Source organism: Equus asinus, chromosome 13 (genome assembly GCF_041296235.1).
Source record: "Equus asinus isolate D_3611 breed Donkey chromosome 13, EquAss-T2T_v2, whole genome shotgun sequence".
NCBI lineage: Eukaryota > Metazoa > Chordata > Mammalia > Perissodactyla > Equidae > Equus > Equus asinus.
In genome coordinates, this window is record NC_091802.1 from 38001387 (window position 1) to 38015369 (window position 13983).

Consider the following 13983-nt stretch of genomic DNA (forward strand, 5'->3'; position numbering starts at 1 on the left):
GAAGCAGCATCAGGTAAATTATACCTAACAAGGTTCACACCCGTAACTGCGAGAAGAGCTGGATCCTGGCTCTTCGGAAGACAATCCTTCCTCCAGTGGTGAACCTGAGCTGCACACACAATGCAGGAGAGCTGCAGTACACAGTCCTGAACCATTATTTCCACGCTGATAAATTCATGATTTATGAAAGTAACTACTGCCAGCCCTCACTCCCTCCTTCTCTGCTACAGCTTGTTAGACACAAATTGCAACAACAGTCTTAAATACTTGAATTTTATTTCAGGCCAAAGCCCCTCAACTCTGAACTAAATGCCATCACAGTCCCACAGCATAGGCTGGTAGTAGAAGAGCCCACAGACGGGGTGGGATGGCCAGAGGAGGGGGGAGTGGGCGAGAAGGAGAAGAACCACACACACAAACCTAAGTGCCGAGCAACGCAGAATGCCAGTGGCACTCGTCTCCTACCAGCTCTGGCTCTCAGTGGAGAGGAGTTACGGCAGCAGGAGGGCAGAATGCCTCATTGTCTGAAGGAAGTCGTGCTGTCCTCATCTCCATCCCCAGAGCCCTCTCTCCAGGCAGAAACATAGCCCTTGCACCCCAATGGACTGAACATACCGCCTCCCTGCAAGGCAGCAGAGGGCCACTCTAGGGGCTGAAGCCCTGGGGGCAGGGAGCTCTTACTAAGGGAGAAGAAAAGGATTCAAAAAAGAAAGGAGCCCACACTAACCCAGCCAAAAAGACAGTCACGTCTCTGCTTTATAACTAGAAGAGAGAATGATAGCCCAGGACAGTCTTTTTCCAAAACAAAGCCCCTGAGCTGTTGCCTTTCCTCTGGCCATGACCAACCCCTTCTCTTTCATGGATGGCCATGAGCTATTTCATGGGTCTCAGGCCCCACACAGCCAGGCTGAGGTCTCGGGATACACAGGAAAGCCCAGCGACAGGAGTCACAGCACCATTCCATTCAGTGGCATGAGTGGAGGAGAAACAAGGAGGTGGGAGAAGAAACGTTCACCAGCCCGGCCATGCAAGGAGGCAGGCAAGAGGCCAGCCTCCCAGAAACAGAGCGCTGCAGGGGCTGCAGCAGAATCAGAGCCAGAGGAACTACAGCTGCACAAGCATTTCTGTTGCAACAACATTCGATACAGCAGCTTAAAATCTGCCACTTACAGGTCCCCAAAACCAGTCACCTCAGGCAGTGCTCCTGGGCCCATTAAGAAACATCTAAAGAAACTCAGGTCCAGGGAAAGTAAATATGAGGTTCTATTCAAAACCAACAGCCCCTGGGCCTTATGCTTAACTTACAAACATCTGCACAGTGTTTATTCCTATGGAGGAAGCTTGAGGAGTTGTCGTGACCGACCTCTGTGCAACCAACCTGAGCAGAGGCAACTGTAAGACACTAAGCGGCCCAGCCTCCGACACCTGTCCTGTGCCCGATCCCACCCGAGCAAGTCTCCGTGCCTGCATCTTCTCTGGCCACCTCGGAGCAGAACCCAGAGCTCACTTTTCCAAAACTGTTTCTAACTGACCAGGGTCCAAAGGCACAGCATGGTCCCCTCCCACGGCCCTCCTCACAGGCTGAGGAGCAGAGATTCCCTCATCAGGTCTTGCAAGACCACAGCATGATGGTGAGGAGGAGGGTGCGAGAGGGGGGCTTTCCAAGCAAGGAGCCTCAGAGTCAACAACAGGAGCCCACACCTCAAAATGGTCCTTTTCTTCCCCAGGAGGTGGCGAAGGAGAGCTCCTCCTGCCTGATCTTGGAAGAAAGCAGCAACTGGAAAAGAGTGGGAAAGGGAAAAGAAGGGCATGAACAGATAAACAAAAGTGAATGGATAAACATGGGTGAACAGACAAACAAAACGTGGAACATCTACACTAATGGAATAGTATTCAGCCATAAAAAGGAATTAAGTACTGATACACACGACAACGTGGATGAACCTTGAAAACACGCTAAGTGAAAGAAGCCAGTCACAAAAGACCACATATTGTATGATTCCATTTCTGTGAAACGTCCAGAATAGGCAAATCCATAGACACGGAAAGTAGATTAGCGGTTACCAGGAGCTAGGGGTTGGGGAAAATGGGGAGTCACTGCTAATGGGTACAAAGTTTCTTTTGGGGTGATGAAAATGTTCTAAAATCGACTGTGGTGACTGATGATTGCACAACTTTGTGAATAAACTAAAGCTACTAAATTGTACACTAAAAGACTGAATTTTATGGTCTATGAATTATATCTCAATAAAGTTATTTTAAAAAATGGGGGTGAGAGGAATAAGGAACAGAATAAACAAGAAAGCCTTCTTTTCTTTCTCCCCAGGTCTCAACAGGAGAGCCTGCTACCCAGGGATGGTTAATACAGACCTACAGACCCTCACGCATGGGATGAGAGAACCATGCACAGGAGAACGAGGCCTCTTCTGAAAAGCTACCAATGCTGCGACATTACTTTCTCTATCAAATGAACACCACGCTGACCCAGGTTACAGTAATCCTAGCCCCCAGTGTCTCAAAACCGAGAGCTTCAGTTACCTCTTAGGCTGGTCTCCCTTAGCCAGGTGAGCAGACCCCTGCCTCTCTTCCTGGACCCAGCCACAGTTTGACATAGCATAGCGAAGAATGGCATCAGAAACGGTCATGGGGCTTCGGCCCTGGACACAGGCTTCTATCTCAGGCACTGAGAGCTGGCTTTGCAGGAAGAGGTGTAACTGGCTGTCTGACAGGAGGACCACACTCTGCAGGACCCTGGGGCAAACACAGGTAGCACAACACAGAGCATCACCTGAGGAGTTGCTCTCCCTAGCCCCATCCTCTGAATGGTTGCTGGCCTGAGGGAGCGCTCAAGGCAGGAGGGTGTGAGAAAGGCATCGACCACAAATGCGCCTGTATGTTCAAAGGGGCCATCTTGCCTGGCACCTTCCCACTCTGTGCCCCCACCCCAGGCGGCAAGTGCTAGCCCACCACGTCCACTCACTTTTCAAGGAAGTGCTGCAGCCCTTGTCTTCGCTTCTCAATGAACTCATCTGAGTTGCCAAAGAAGGTTGACTTCCCAGGAAGTTCAGGTACAGGCCTGTCGGGTGGGTTCACATAATGTAACATCCAAGATAAATGTAACATCTAAGACATTCACCCCAGCCCCTGATCAAGGAAATCCCCTAAAAAGATGCACAAATCAATACAAACAGCTTTTAATAAGGGGGGGCTTAACATTGACTGACTGCATCCCGTGTGTCAATCACTGTGCTAAATATTTTATGAACTTTATTTCACTTGATCCTCCCCAAAACGCTGTGAGAAAGATATTAGTGTTCCTACTTTAGCAGTAAGGAAATGGAATCAGAGAAGTTAAGTAAATATCCCACTGTCACACAGCTAGTAAGCAGCAGAGCTGGTATTTGAACCAAGTCTACGACTTCAAAACTCCATGCTGCTATACTACATTGCTTACAAAACCCACTCCCACCATCAACTATTATTTTAAAAAGCAAGAAACTTGTACTTGGAGACATGGAAAATGCTGAGTCCTTGTGTGTAAATTAAGACTGCTTACTCCAGTGCCAGAAGGTCATATGCTTGGAATTTTCTAAAAGTAGCTGAGTTGCAGTCATCCACAAACTCTTTCAAACTCCCTAACTTCTCTTATGAAGCACAGCGCATACTTGTAAAAACAGGCCAGGCTAGAAGATGCAGGACCTGTCAGAGCAAGGCCCACTGGCTTCTGAGGGTCTGACCCACGACACCAGCCCCATCAGTCCCACATGCTACCTAACTGGCTAGGTCATCAACAGGCCAGCCATCACCAGGGCTTCAGTGACCATCCTGTGGTGGAATCATTGCTCTAAATTGTCTCCAGTTTTAGGACTTATTTGCGGAGTGCAGGTGTGGAACAATGCTGCTTTTCCTAAAGGTCTCAGTCTGTTATGCCTTTGGAAAAGGGGCTCCGCACCAAAAAAAAAAAATCACAACTTTTACATGTCAAATGGACAGAAACATCACCTGGTAAATCAGTCCAGGTGCTAAAAAGTTTCTGATAACCAGTGATAAGCATATTTAAAATGCTAGCCATGTATTTGTTTAGCTGTAGACAAATACGCACATAAAAAACAAAATATTTTTGATATTTGTATAGCTTTGTTAGGTCAAAATACTAGAAATAAGAACTGTGTCTTTACTTTTTTCACTGACTTGAAAACATAATTTAAGAACACACAATTTCCTTAGTGCCTTGCAGATTGCCAAGTTTTCTTCATTGTAAACTCCAGTTCCCAAAGAGGTGCCCCAAAAGCCCGTCTAGAACGCAGGAAGAAAGCATGAGGAAACTCACACTAAACCCGCGTTCCTCTGTAACTGCTTTCTCAGCCACACGAACTCACGGTAGCGGCGACGCACACAGGACGTCTTGGCAGTAAAGGCCTTGCTGTTGGTCTACAGGAGGAAGTAAATGAAAAGGGTTTGGGGGGAAAACCAAGTTGACATGAACTCCCCATCGTCACTCTCACTGAAGATCCAAGCCACCAGGCCACAGTCCTGATCAGGGGCTCCAACTAGAGCAAGGTGCCACCAGGCAGCCTGAAAGCAGCTCTCGGGCACACCCAAAGCCCGCCTTCCTCTCCTCCCTCCCTCCTCTTCTGTCTCGGACCTGTCAAAGACACCTACAAACAGGACCCACCTCACCACTGGCCCTCAGCCCTGGCGAGTGTTGACCAGCAGAGAAGTCGGATGCACTTACATGGAGGAATATCTTATAATCCACATAAGAATTCCAAGAGCCCTCATTCTGCACACGGGGGTCCTGAACTCGCACAGTGATCACCTCCTGGAGGTAAGAAATGCTCCTTTAGCCTCAGCTCAGCCACATAGCAAGGCACTTTTGACAACACAGGTTGCCAGATTTTTCCACTCAGACAGCATCAACTTTCATTCATTTGTTCATTTATTCATTCACTTCAACAAATATTTATGTGACCACTCACTGTGTGTCAGGCATTGTTCTAAGGCGCTAGGAGTAGGACAGGAACAAGAGACAAAAATCCTGGCCTTCATGAAGCTTTCTTTCTACTACTTTCCAATGAATGGAAAAGTTAATCAAAATGGAACCTCATTTTCCAGTAAGGCCTTTACTACCGATTTCCTTCCGGCTTTATTTTGAGCTCATCAGAATCAAGGTATTACTGTCAGAAGACCACCACCGAGCAATGACTTGCATCTTCTCCCAAGTCCCCTCAACCTTTACCTACCTGTTCCCTAGAGACCACACGCTTACCTCCTGCTCTTGGTTCTCCAACATCTTACACCAAAAGCCCATTGGAAGAAAGCATCTGACAAGAGACAGAAGACACAGGAACAATCATGGTGAGTATGCTTTTATTCTTATCAGTCCTTACCAGGGAAAAACCCTGAAAAATTTTAATCGACCCCCAGGGAATCCCAGGTAACTTTTTTTATTCTTTTGTAAAACTTAAGAGGAAGTAAAAAAGAAACCTCCCTCACATTAGCTCAGGGCTAAGCTAAAAGCCCTGGGGGATTTACCTCCCCTCTCAGCCCACGGTCGGGACCCCTACCTAGGCTACCTCTAGCCAAAGTATGTCGGGTCTGCACAGTGTTCACCTCAGGCAGCCAGAACCGGCAGGTTGGGCTGTAAAACCTTTCAGTCTGAGGACAGCAGGCAAAGGAGTGTCTTGTGGACACACAGCACAGCTTTGCAAGTGAGCCTAACATCGCCCCCTCCTGGCTGTTTAAGTACAACCAAGCCTCCATGAACACCAGTGCTCCCAAGTCTCTCTTTGTCTTGCTAACAACAGTCACCTCCCCAGAGGTAAATCACAGAGCTGGAGAGCTCTGGGAGCACCTGAGTGGGCTGCACAGTTTCGACCTTGCCTTATCTAACCCATTCTCCGGAACCCTAGCCGATGGTTCTAATTATTTCCTCTCTCAACATGCCATCCGGTTTGTACCTCTGCCCAAGCAGCCCACAGCTGCGCAGGTCGACTCAGGATGTTTTCTGCTCCTTTATAAAGATTCATTAAAGCCCAAGCCTCTGATTTCCCCCAGTGTGGCAGTTTACATGTGCAGCGACATCGCCCACTCTGACAAGGGGACCATGAAGGCTGCAGCACAGGGTTACTCAAGTCCAAAGGGGCCCATGATGTCACCTTCTGTTAAAATACAGCACTAATCTTGTTCCTCCTAGAACCACTCCGACAGCATCCACCCTGGCAGCCGCCTCCACCCCCTTCTCCTCTCTTAAGAGAGAAACAATAAGGTTTAATTTCCCTTTCCAATTTACCTTGAAATGAAAACTGACTTCAGCCAATATGTACTGCCAACAAATGATTCGGGCTGGCTCCTGGGAAAATGAGACTATCTCTATGCTCTCCTTCACCTCCCCCCATGCCCATTCACACACCCACTCATTTTTACAGTCCCACAATTAATTTTAAACACATTCTCTTATTAGTTCTGCCTTACCATTAGAAGAGTGTGTAATGAGTTTCCTTCCATTTTATGTTTTGCTAACACAAGGCTAATGTTTCAAAAGAAGGGGAACTCATTTATACCACAAAATTAGCAGAGCAAACAGCTTTTCCAATTCTTTCCAGTACACCAGAAGGTCTCTCTACACATAGACAGTGCATGCAGAGACAAAGCAGCATGGTCCATGACAAAATTGGGCTATACCGTCGAGCGAACCGGAGGTTTTGTGATTGCAATACCGTCTTAAACAGTGTTCTTGCTGACAATCTGATTTTTCATCTGATGCAGTCACCATCGCAAAGGGGTCCTGAACTGAAAGGTAGGAAATGCCAATTCCATAACAAGTGATGTATAACATCCTGGAGGTAAGCAGTCAAACGGCTGTGACCGAAAGAAACAGGCCGACTCGCTGTGAACAATTAACCTCCTCAGATTAAAAAAAATTTTCTTTTCAGGGCCGGCCCCATGGCTGAGTAGTCAACCTCACGTGCTCCGCTTCGGTGGCCCAGGGTTTCCCCCGTTCAGATCCTGGGCGTGGACATGGTACCGCTCATCAGGCCATGCTGATAGTACAGCCAGAAGGACCTACAACTAGAATATACAACTATGTACTGGGGGGGGCTTTAGGGAGAAGAAGGGGGGAGAAAAAAAAAAGATTGGCAACAGATGTTAGCTCAGGTGCCAATCTTTAAAAAAAAAATTCCTCTTCTCTTTTCAGGCATTTGGGAAATTGCCAGCACAGGAGCAGAGAGTTAAATATTCTGAAGTGTCTTTTCACAAAAGTAACATTAGGAAAGATGATGACAAGGAATCACAGTTATCCACACATTCAGCGGAGCTCACGCATCTCCTGGGCCTAGAAAAGTTTGCCAAATTCAGCATCATAATTTAGTAACTAAATGGTCATCATTCTCGGGGTCAAGAAGAATTTGCCGAGGGCTCTGCACTACCTCCTAGCCAAGTTCCTCTCTTTTCCTTTGGGGCTAATACTACTTAGAAACAATCCTAGGACCCCCAAGATGCTGTATACTTAAATCTAAGTTCAAAGGGGACTAAGGAAGTTCCAATTGTAACTTTCCTTAAAAACACTGGAACAAATACAGAAACCCAGACTCCAAGTAATAATTCCTAGCAACTACTATTCTCCATCAGCTTCCTACCCATAGATGCCACTCCTCAGACGGAAATGAAGTTCAGTTCTGCCCTTGGAGGGAAAGGAGGAAGTTCTTAACGTTAGTTCCATAATCTGGGAGATAGATCTCTATGTCACCCAAATAAGGATAGAGTCAGTGAGCCTCTCAGCTATTTATACAACTCACTAAGAGCTAGCTACATTTCCCAGGCCCCTTCAATCGCATCTGAAGTTTCCTTTACTTTTTCCACCTGCACCAGCACCAACAGCCCCGTGGAGAACCCAGTTGTTTGCTGTTTACAAAGCAGCTTCCTTGTCAAGTTTCCCAATGTCATTACAATTCAAGGTAGCAATTCAAGGCTTTACCCCACCATTTTCACACCCATTTAAACTACCTCAAGGGGCCGGCCAGGGGGTGTAGTGGTTAAGTTCGCATTCCGCTTCAGTTGCCCGGGGTTCATGGGTTTGAATCCCTGGTAAGGACCTACACACTGCTCATCAAGCCATGCCGTGGCAGCGTCCTACATACCAAACAGAGGAAGACTGGCACAGATGTTCGCTCAGGGACAATCTTCTTCAAGCAAAAGAGAAGGGGCTGGCCCATGACGGAGTGGTTAAAGTTCCACGCAACCTGCTAAAGGTTCCTCTTCGGACCCCAGGCGTGGACCTACTCCGCTCATCAGCCTTGCTGTGGAGGCATCCCACATACAAAATAAAGGAAGATTGGCACGGATGTCAGCTCAGGGTGAATCTTCCTCACCAAAAAAATAAAAACAAAAAAAAAGCCAAAGAGGAAGAGTGGCAAAAGATGTTCGCTCAGGGCCAATCTTCCTCACCAAAATAAATAAACAACCTCAAGAGACAGGTTAAAAAATAAATCAAATGATAAAAGTATATCGAGCCACTGAGACTCCCATTCCTTCTAACTCATTCTTGAGCCCTGGTGCCAGACGGCAACTCAAAAAGCCCTCCTCCCTAAACACTCACAGGTGGTGAAGTAAGCCCCCCGTCTAACTAAGCTCTGTGGTCTCAACAAAGCAGTCCTGCTCTATCCTTCTGTCCCTCTGTAACCTGCCCTCCTTTCGCTTGGAAGTTAAGTCACAAAGGCGACCACAATCAACCATAAGAGCCTCCTGTGTCCCCGTAAAATACTGGCCATTACCCCTAGTCCTAGCCGTTTGGGTAACTGTTCCCCAACTCTTTTACGCCGGCCACTCCCCCTCCATTCTTAACGAACCAGGAGCAAAAGGGCCACATGGTCCCTCTTCTCCTTTGCCTATTAAGCTTGGGAAAGAAAAGCGCTATATACTTTAAAAGTTAGTAGAAAAGCCAAGTTTCCTTCCTTGGATCCCGAGCAAGCACCTGCCTTCACCCCCGGAGGTGAGACTACCCCTTCCCTAGGATGTCAAGCGACGGTCCCACTCCAAGCGCCACTACAGATGCTCAAGCCGGCGGCCCTCACCTGAGAGCAGCGCCCACGCCCCCTCACCTGAGAGCGGCAGCCACTCCCCACAGCGACACCGCCAGCGCCCCACCATACAGCCACAGTCTCGGCTTCTCCTTCCGGGTGAGTCGCCGGCGCCCCGGTGCACGACGGGAGACGGCTCCCGACACGCCAATCCCAGGTGCCCAGGACGCCCCGCCCCTGCAGGCCCCGACTCTCACTGGCGAGTCCCGCTCCCGGGGCGGCACGCTCGGCCCCGCCCAGGCCTCGGCTAGAGTCGGGCTCCCGCAGGACTCACGTGGGCGCTGAAAGGTGCACGGGGTGAGGGCCTGCGCATGGGCTCTGACGTCCAATCCAGGGCCGCGTCCCGCCCATCGTTGTCAGGCCCAGCCAATCAGCGGCCAGGGAGCGTCAGCGACTGTCTGACAGCGGGTCCCGGGAGCTGAGGGGTGTGAGGAGGTTGTCGCGGGTGTTTTCGTTCTGCAGAGGGCGGTCTTGAGTGTGGGAGGGCCGAGGGAGAAACGCCCACATTCCTGGAGCCTCGCTGAGTCCGGAGAGAGTCCTCATTTGAACCCTGGAGGTTGCAGTTCCCCAGCGGAGTTATCAAGGGGACTCCGACTCAGGTTCCTCAAACCACAGACGGTCAGAGCGAAAACCGAACTGAGAGCGTGCGGCAACGCCCGTTTCATTCGCCGAAACGAGCCCGAAAAAGATCGTGCAGCTAGTTAGTAAGAAAGAAAAATCCGCTGAATATGATGATGCCTTTGTTTTCATGTTACTGAAATGCCTTTTAACAACCTGTTTAAAGATAATTTTAGGAAAGATAATAACTGTGCAAAAGTTATGGTCACAGATACAAGCGCTGGAGTTAGACGACCTTTGTACCATACAGAGCAAGCAGAGCACTGACCGCGTGGTCCTAAATCTGGTAAGCCTTAGTTGCCTCATCTGTAAAGAGGAGATTATTACTCATACCTCTAAGCAGCTTTTTCTCAAACTTGGTCTCAGCACCCCTTTACATTCTTAAAAATGCTTAAGGACCCCAAAGAGCTTCTGTTTTTGTGGGATATTCACTGAATTAGAAATTAAAATTGAGAAATTTTAAAACATATATGTATTACTTAACCTGAAAGCAATAACAATAAACCATTACATGTTAACTTAATATTTTATGAAATATAACTACACTTTACAAAACAAAAAAAAAATAGAGTGGCATTGTATTACAATTTTGCAAATATCTTTAATGTTCGGCTTGTTAAAAGACAGTTGGATTCTCATATTTGCTTCCCCCATTGAAAGGGAGCAGAATATACCACGCCAAAATGTGCCACTTTGGCATGTGGATTATTTTGAGCTGAAGGTAATCAAGACCCAGCGAACTCAAGAAAAATTTTGACTTCTCCCTTAACTGCCTAAAAGAATTTAGGTAGGGGGTCTGGCCCAAAGAGAGAGCTATTACCAGAGATAACTTTTTATGTGAAAGACTTACTGGCATGGCAGGGCAAATATCTGTTCTTATCTTCCTGTGTATTTCCCTCCTCCCCTTTGAAGCTCCAGGCCCCTATCCTATTTCTTAGCTTAGGATGGCATCTAACCCTCAGTTGCCTGACTGCCTTTGGGTCTCATATTTTTATGGGGCTCCCATACATACAAAATTAAATTTGTTTTTCTCCTGTTAATCTATCTTATGTCAATTTAATTATTAGACCAGCCAAAGAATCTAGAAGGGTAGAAAGAACATTTTTCCACCCTGACACCATTCTCTCTGTTGTGCTGTGTTATTTTGGCATAGGAAATGAAGACAATCCAAGCTCACACAGATATATAGTTGGAAAAGGAAGGAGTGTTTTTAGCCTTCTCCAGTAACTGTAGATACTCTTCTTCGATAGCCGCAAAACTCAACAAATGGTAATTGCTTAAAGGTTAGTTGCAGTGAGGAATCTGAAACCATTTGGAAAATATTGGTTTACTGAGTTATGCAGATCTTCCAAATATTGATGCATTTCATTATTCATAAAAAATCACATTTATTAAAATTATTTCTAAGCTCTAGGGGCCGACCCAGTGGCACAGTGGTTAAGTTTGCACCTTCCGCTTCGGTGGCCCAGGGTTTGCCAGTTTGGATCTGGGGTACTGACCTATGTACTGCTTGGTAAGCCATGCTATGATAAGCATCCCATGTATAAAGTAGAGGAAGGTGGGCACGGATGTTAGCTCAGAGCCAATCTTCCTCAGCAAAAAAGAGGAGGATTGACAGCAGGTGTTAGCTCAGGGCTAATCTTTCTCAAAAATATATATAATATATATTATTTCTCATCTCATCAAGAAAATCTTGGGAAACAGTCAAGCTCACTGTAGTGGATACTACATTTTCTAAAATTATCATTTTTGCTTCAAAGTTCAAATTTTTGTATCATCAGCAAAAATACTTCCCGTCATTTTTCCTTGAAGTGGCAGGCTCAATTCATTCAAATATCCAAGTCTGAATAACCATAGTGTTTCTGTCAGTCATTCTTTCAAATAAAAACAGTGTTCTATGGAAAAAAGCAGTTAGTTCAGTTCACACATCCGAAACAATCGCTCAACTGTATACTTCAGTAAGCAGAAGTGTTTTACGTACGTCTCCCATTTCATCACACAGAACATTAAAAAGACATATACACTGGGAGAGAGATTTCATGAAATTAATAATCTGTACTACTTCATCAAGGATACTCTTAAGTGAAAATGGCTTCTTAATTCTTTTTTTGCATAGGTGTGGCCATGAAGAACACAATGACTCTAATAGAAGTTTGTTCCACCCTGCCTTGATTCATGCTAAGGTGCCAGCAGCTTCACCCACTATTGCTTTTGCACTATCAGTGAGAATGTCAACACAGTGAGAATGTCAACACAGTGAAAAAAGAGTAAATAATGTCTTAATATTATTATGAAAATAGTTTCGACTATTCAGACTCCTTGAAAACATCTCAGACAGTCCCAGAGTCTGTGGACTACACTTGGAGAACCGCAGAGCGTATCTGCAGAATGTATCCATGCATTTAACAAATATTTATTGAACCCTTTCTATGGGCTGGACACCGTTTTAGACATTAAAAATAACACAGTTAGCCAAACAGGAAAATACCCTGGAGCTTATATTCTAGAGAATATAAGAGCTTGGCATTATCACCCCACATATTACTCAATAATGTTTTTAAATAAATTCATTAAATAATTTGAATGTCACATAGGTTTCACAAATAGCTGTCCTATCTCTAGCTTATTTTTTCAATGATAATTTCTAACCCATGATAATGGGGCCGATCCTTATCATACCTGAAGAAATACTGGCAAATGACATAGGGACCTCTCCAAGCAGTGATCCCTTCACTTGAGAAAACCAGTCCGTGTCAAGGCTGTGGGTGCAGGATTTGAGAAGAGTAGATTTTAATTGGAATCCAGTTACTGCCAGGAAGTCACGTGAGAATCCGACTGACCTGGAGGGGTAAGAGAGAGATAGCTCTTAAGTATATTTGCCTTTTAAAAGAGAGAGCTTGTTAACTCCAAATGAATAAATCTTTCACAAGAGAATTTCAAGTAGTAGTCAAAATGAAACAAAGAATCTCACACACATTAGGATGACTGCTATCAAAAAAAAAGTAGAAAACAGCAAGCATTGTGAGGGTGTGGAGAAACTGGAACATTTGGGCACTGTGGGTGGGAATGTAAAATGGTACAGCCAGTGTGGAAAAGAGTATGGCAGTTCTTCAAAAAATTAAAAATAGAATTACCGTATTATCCAGCAATTCCACTTCTGGGTATATAAACAAAAGAATTGAAAGCAGGATCTTGAAGAGAGATTTGTACACTCATGTTCATAACAGCATTATTCACAATAACTAAAACATGGAATCAACCCCAGTGTCCAACAACAGATGAATGGATAAGCAAAATGTGATATGTACACATAACTGGATATTCTTCAGCCTTAAAACGGAAGGAAATGTTGACATATGCTACAACATATGTCCATATGAAGCTTCAGAACATTATGCTAAATGAAATAAGCCAGTCACAAAAAGACAAAGATTGTATGATTCCATTTATATGAGCTACTTAGAGTAGCCAAAATCATAGAGACAGAAAGTAGAATGGTGGTTGCCAGGGGTTGCGGGGAGGGAGGAATGGGGAGTTATTGTTTATTGGGGATAGAATTTCAGTTTTACAAGATGAAAAGAGTTATGGTAATGAATGGTGGTGATGGTTGCACAACATTATGAATGTATTTTAATACCACTGAATTGTACACTTAAAAATGGGTAAGATGGTGGGGCCAGCCCCGTGGCCAAGTGGTTGGGTTTGCGCGCTCTGCTTCGGGGGCCCAGGGTTTTGCCGGTTTGGATCCTGGGCACGGACATGGCACCGCTCATCAGGCCACGCTGAGGCAGCGTCGCACATGCCACAACTAGAAGGACCCACAACTAAAAATATACAACTATGTACTGGGGGGCTTTGGGGAGAAAAAGGAAAAATAAAATCTTAAAAAAAAAATGGCTAAGATGGTAAATGTTATATATATTTTACAACAATTTTAAAAGTTGGGAAAAAAATGAAACAGAATTTCAGTCAGTGCAAAGGAAAATCTTTAAAAAGTCCTGTACTTTCCCCACTCCTTAAATCGTATCTCAGAAGCAGCTATCTACTTTTCCTAACATAGCTACTTTTTACTGAGTGCCAGCTATATGCCATTCCCTTTACACATTTCTGTTAATCCTACAGAAATGCTGCAAGGTAGCTTTTCAATAATATTTTCATGTTTTAGATTTTCATGGAGGCTGAGGCTCAGAGAAGCTAAGCAGCTTGTCCAAAATTTCACAGCAGACAAATAGTAGAGACAGAATTGAATCCAGTTCAGTACAATCCCAAGTGCATGTTCTTTTTT

The 13983-nt window shown here is 45.5% G+C and overlaps 1 protein-coding gene across 10 annotated transcripts; it reads right to left on the reverse strand.

Moving 5' to 3' along the window:
* Positions 1-259: 259 nt before the first annotated feature.
* Positions 260-9777, reverse strand: SNX11 (sorting nexin 11). Of its 10 annotated transcripts, none has more exons than XM_044744417.2 (8): positions 9102-9403; positions 8142-8300; positions 5270-5324; positions 4676-4822; positions 4331-4431; positions 2981-3076; positions 2539-2751; positions 260-1777 (listed from the first exon to the last, which is right to left on the reverse strand). In XM_044744417.2, the coding sequence occupies exons 3-8, from the start codon at positions 5309-5311 to the stop codon at positions 1504-1506; spliced, it is 873 nt and encodes a 290-aa protein (XP_044600352.1). In that variant the 5' UTR covers positions 5312-5324; positions 8142-8300; positions 9102-9403; the 3' UTR covers positions 260-1503. The 10 variants fall into 10 exon arrangements, with proteins under 10 accessions (XP_044600352.1, XP_070339187.1, XP_070339188.1 ...); XM_070483086.1 differs by having other exon boundaries at positions 4736-4822; positions 9102-9267; XM_070483087.1 differs by having other exon boundaries at positions 4736-4822; positions 8008-8300; positions 9102-9229.
* Positions 9778-13983: the final 4206 nt, after the last annotated feature.

Bases quoted from the DNA above. Each gene is read 5' to 3' on its own strand.
- SNX11 (XM_044744417.2), bottom strand. From the start codon at position 5,311: ATGGGCTTTTGGTGTAAGATGTTGGAGAACCAAGAGCAGGAG. The intron at 4,432-4,675 runs GTGGGTCCTGTT...TTCCTCCTGTAG, and splicing joins GGCTGAGGGCCAGTGGTGAG to ACCAACAGCAAGGCCTTTAC. The intron at 1,778-2,538 runs GTAACTGAAGCT...ACTCTTTTCCAG, and splicing joins AAGGGAGACCAGCCTAAGAG to TTGCTGCTTTCTTCCAAGAT.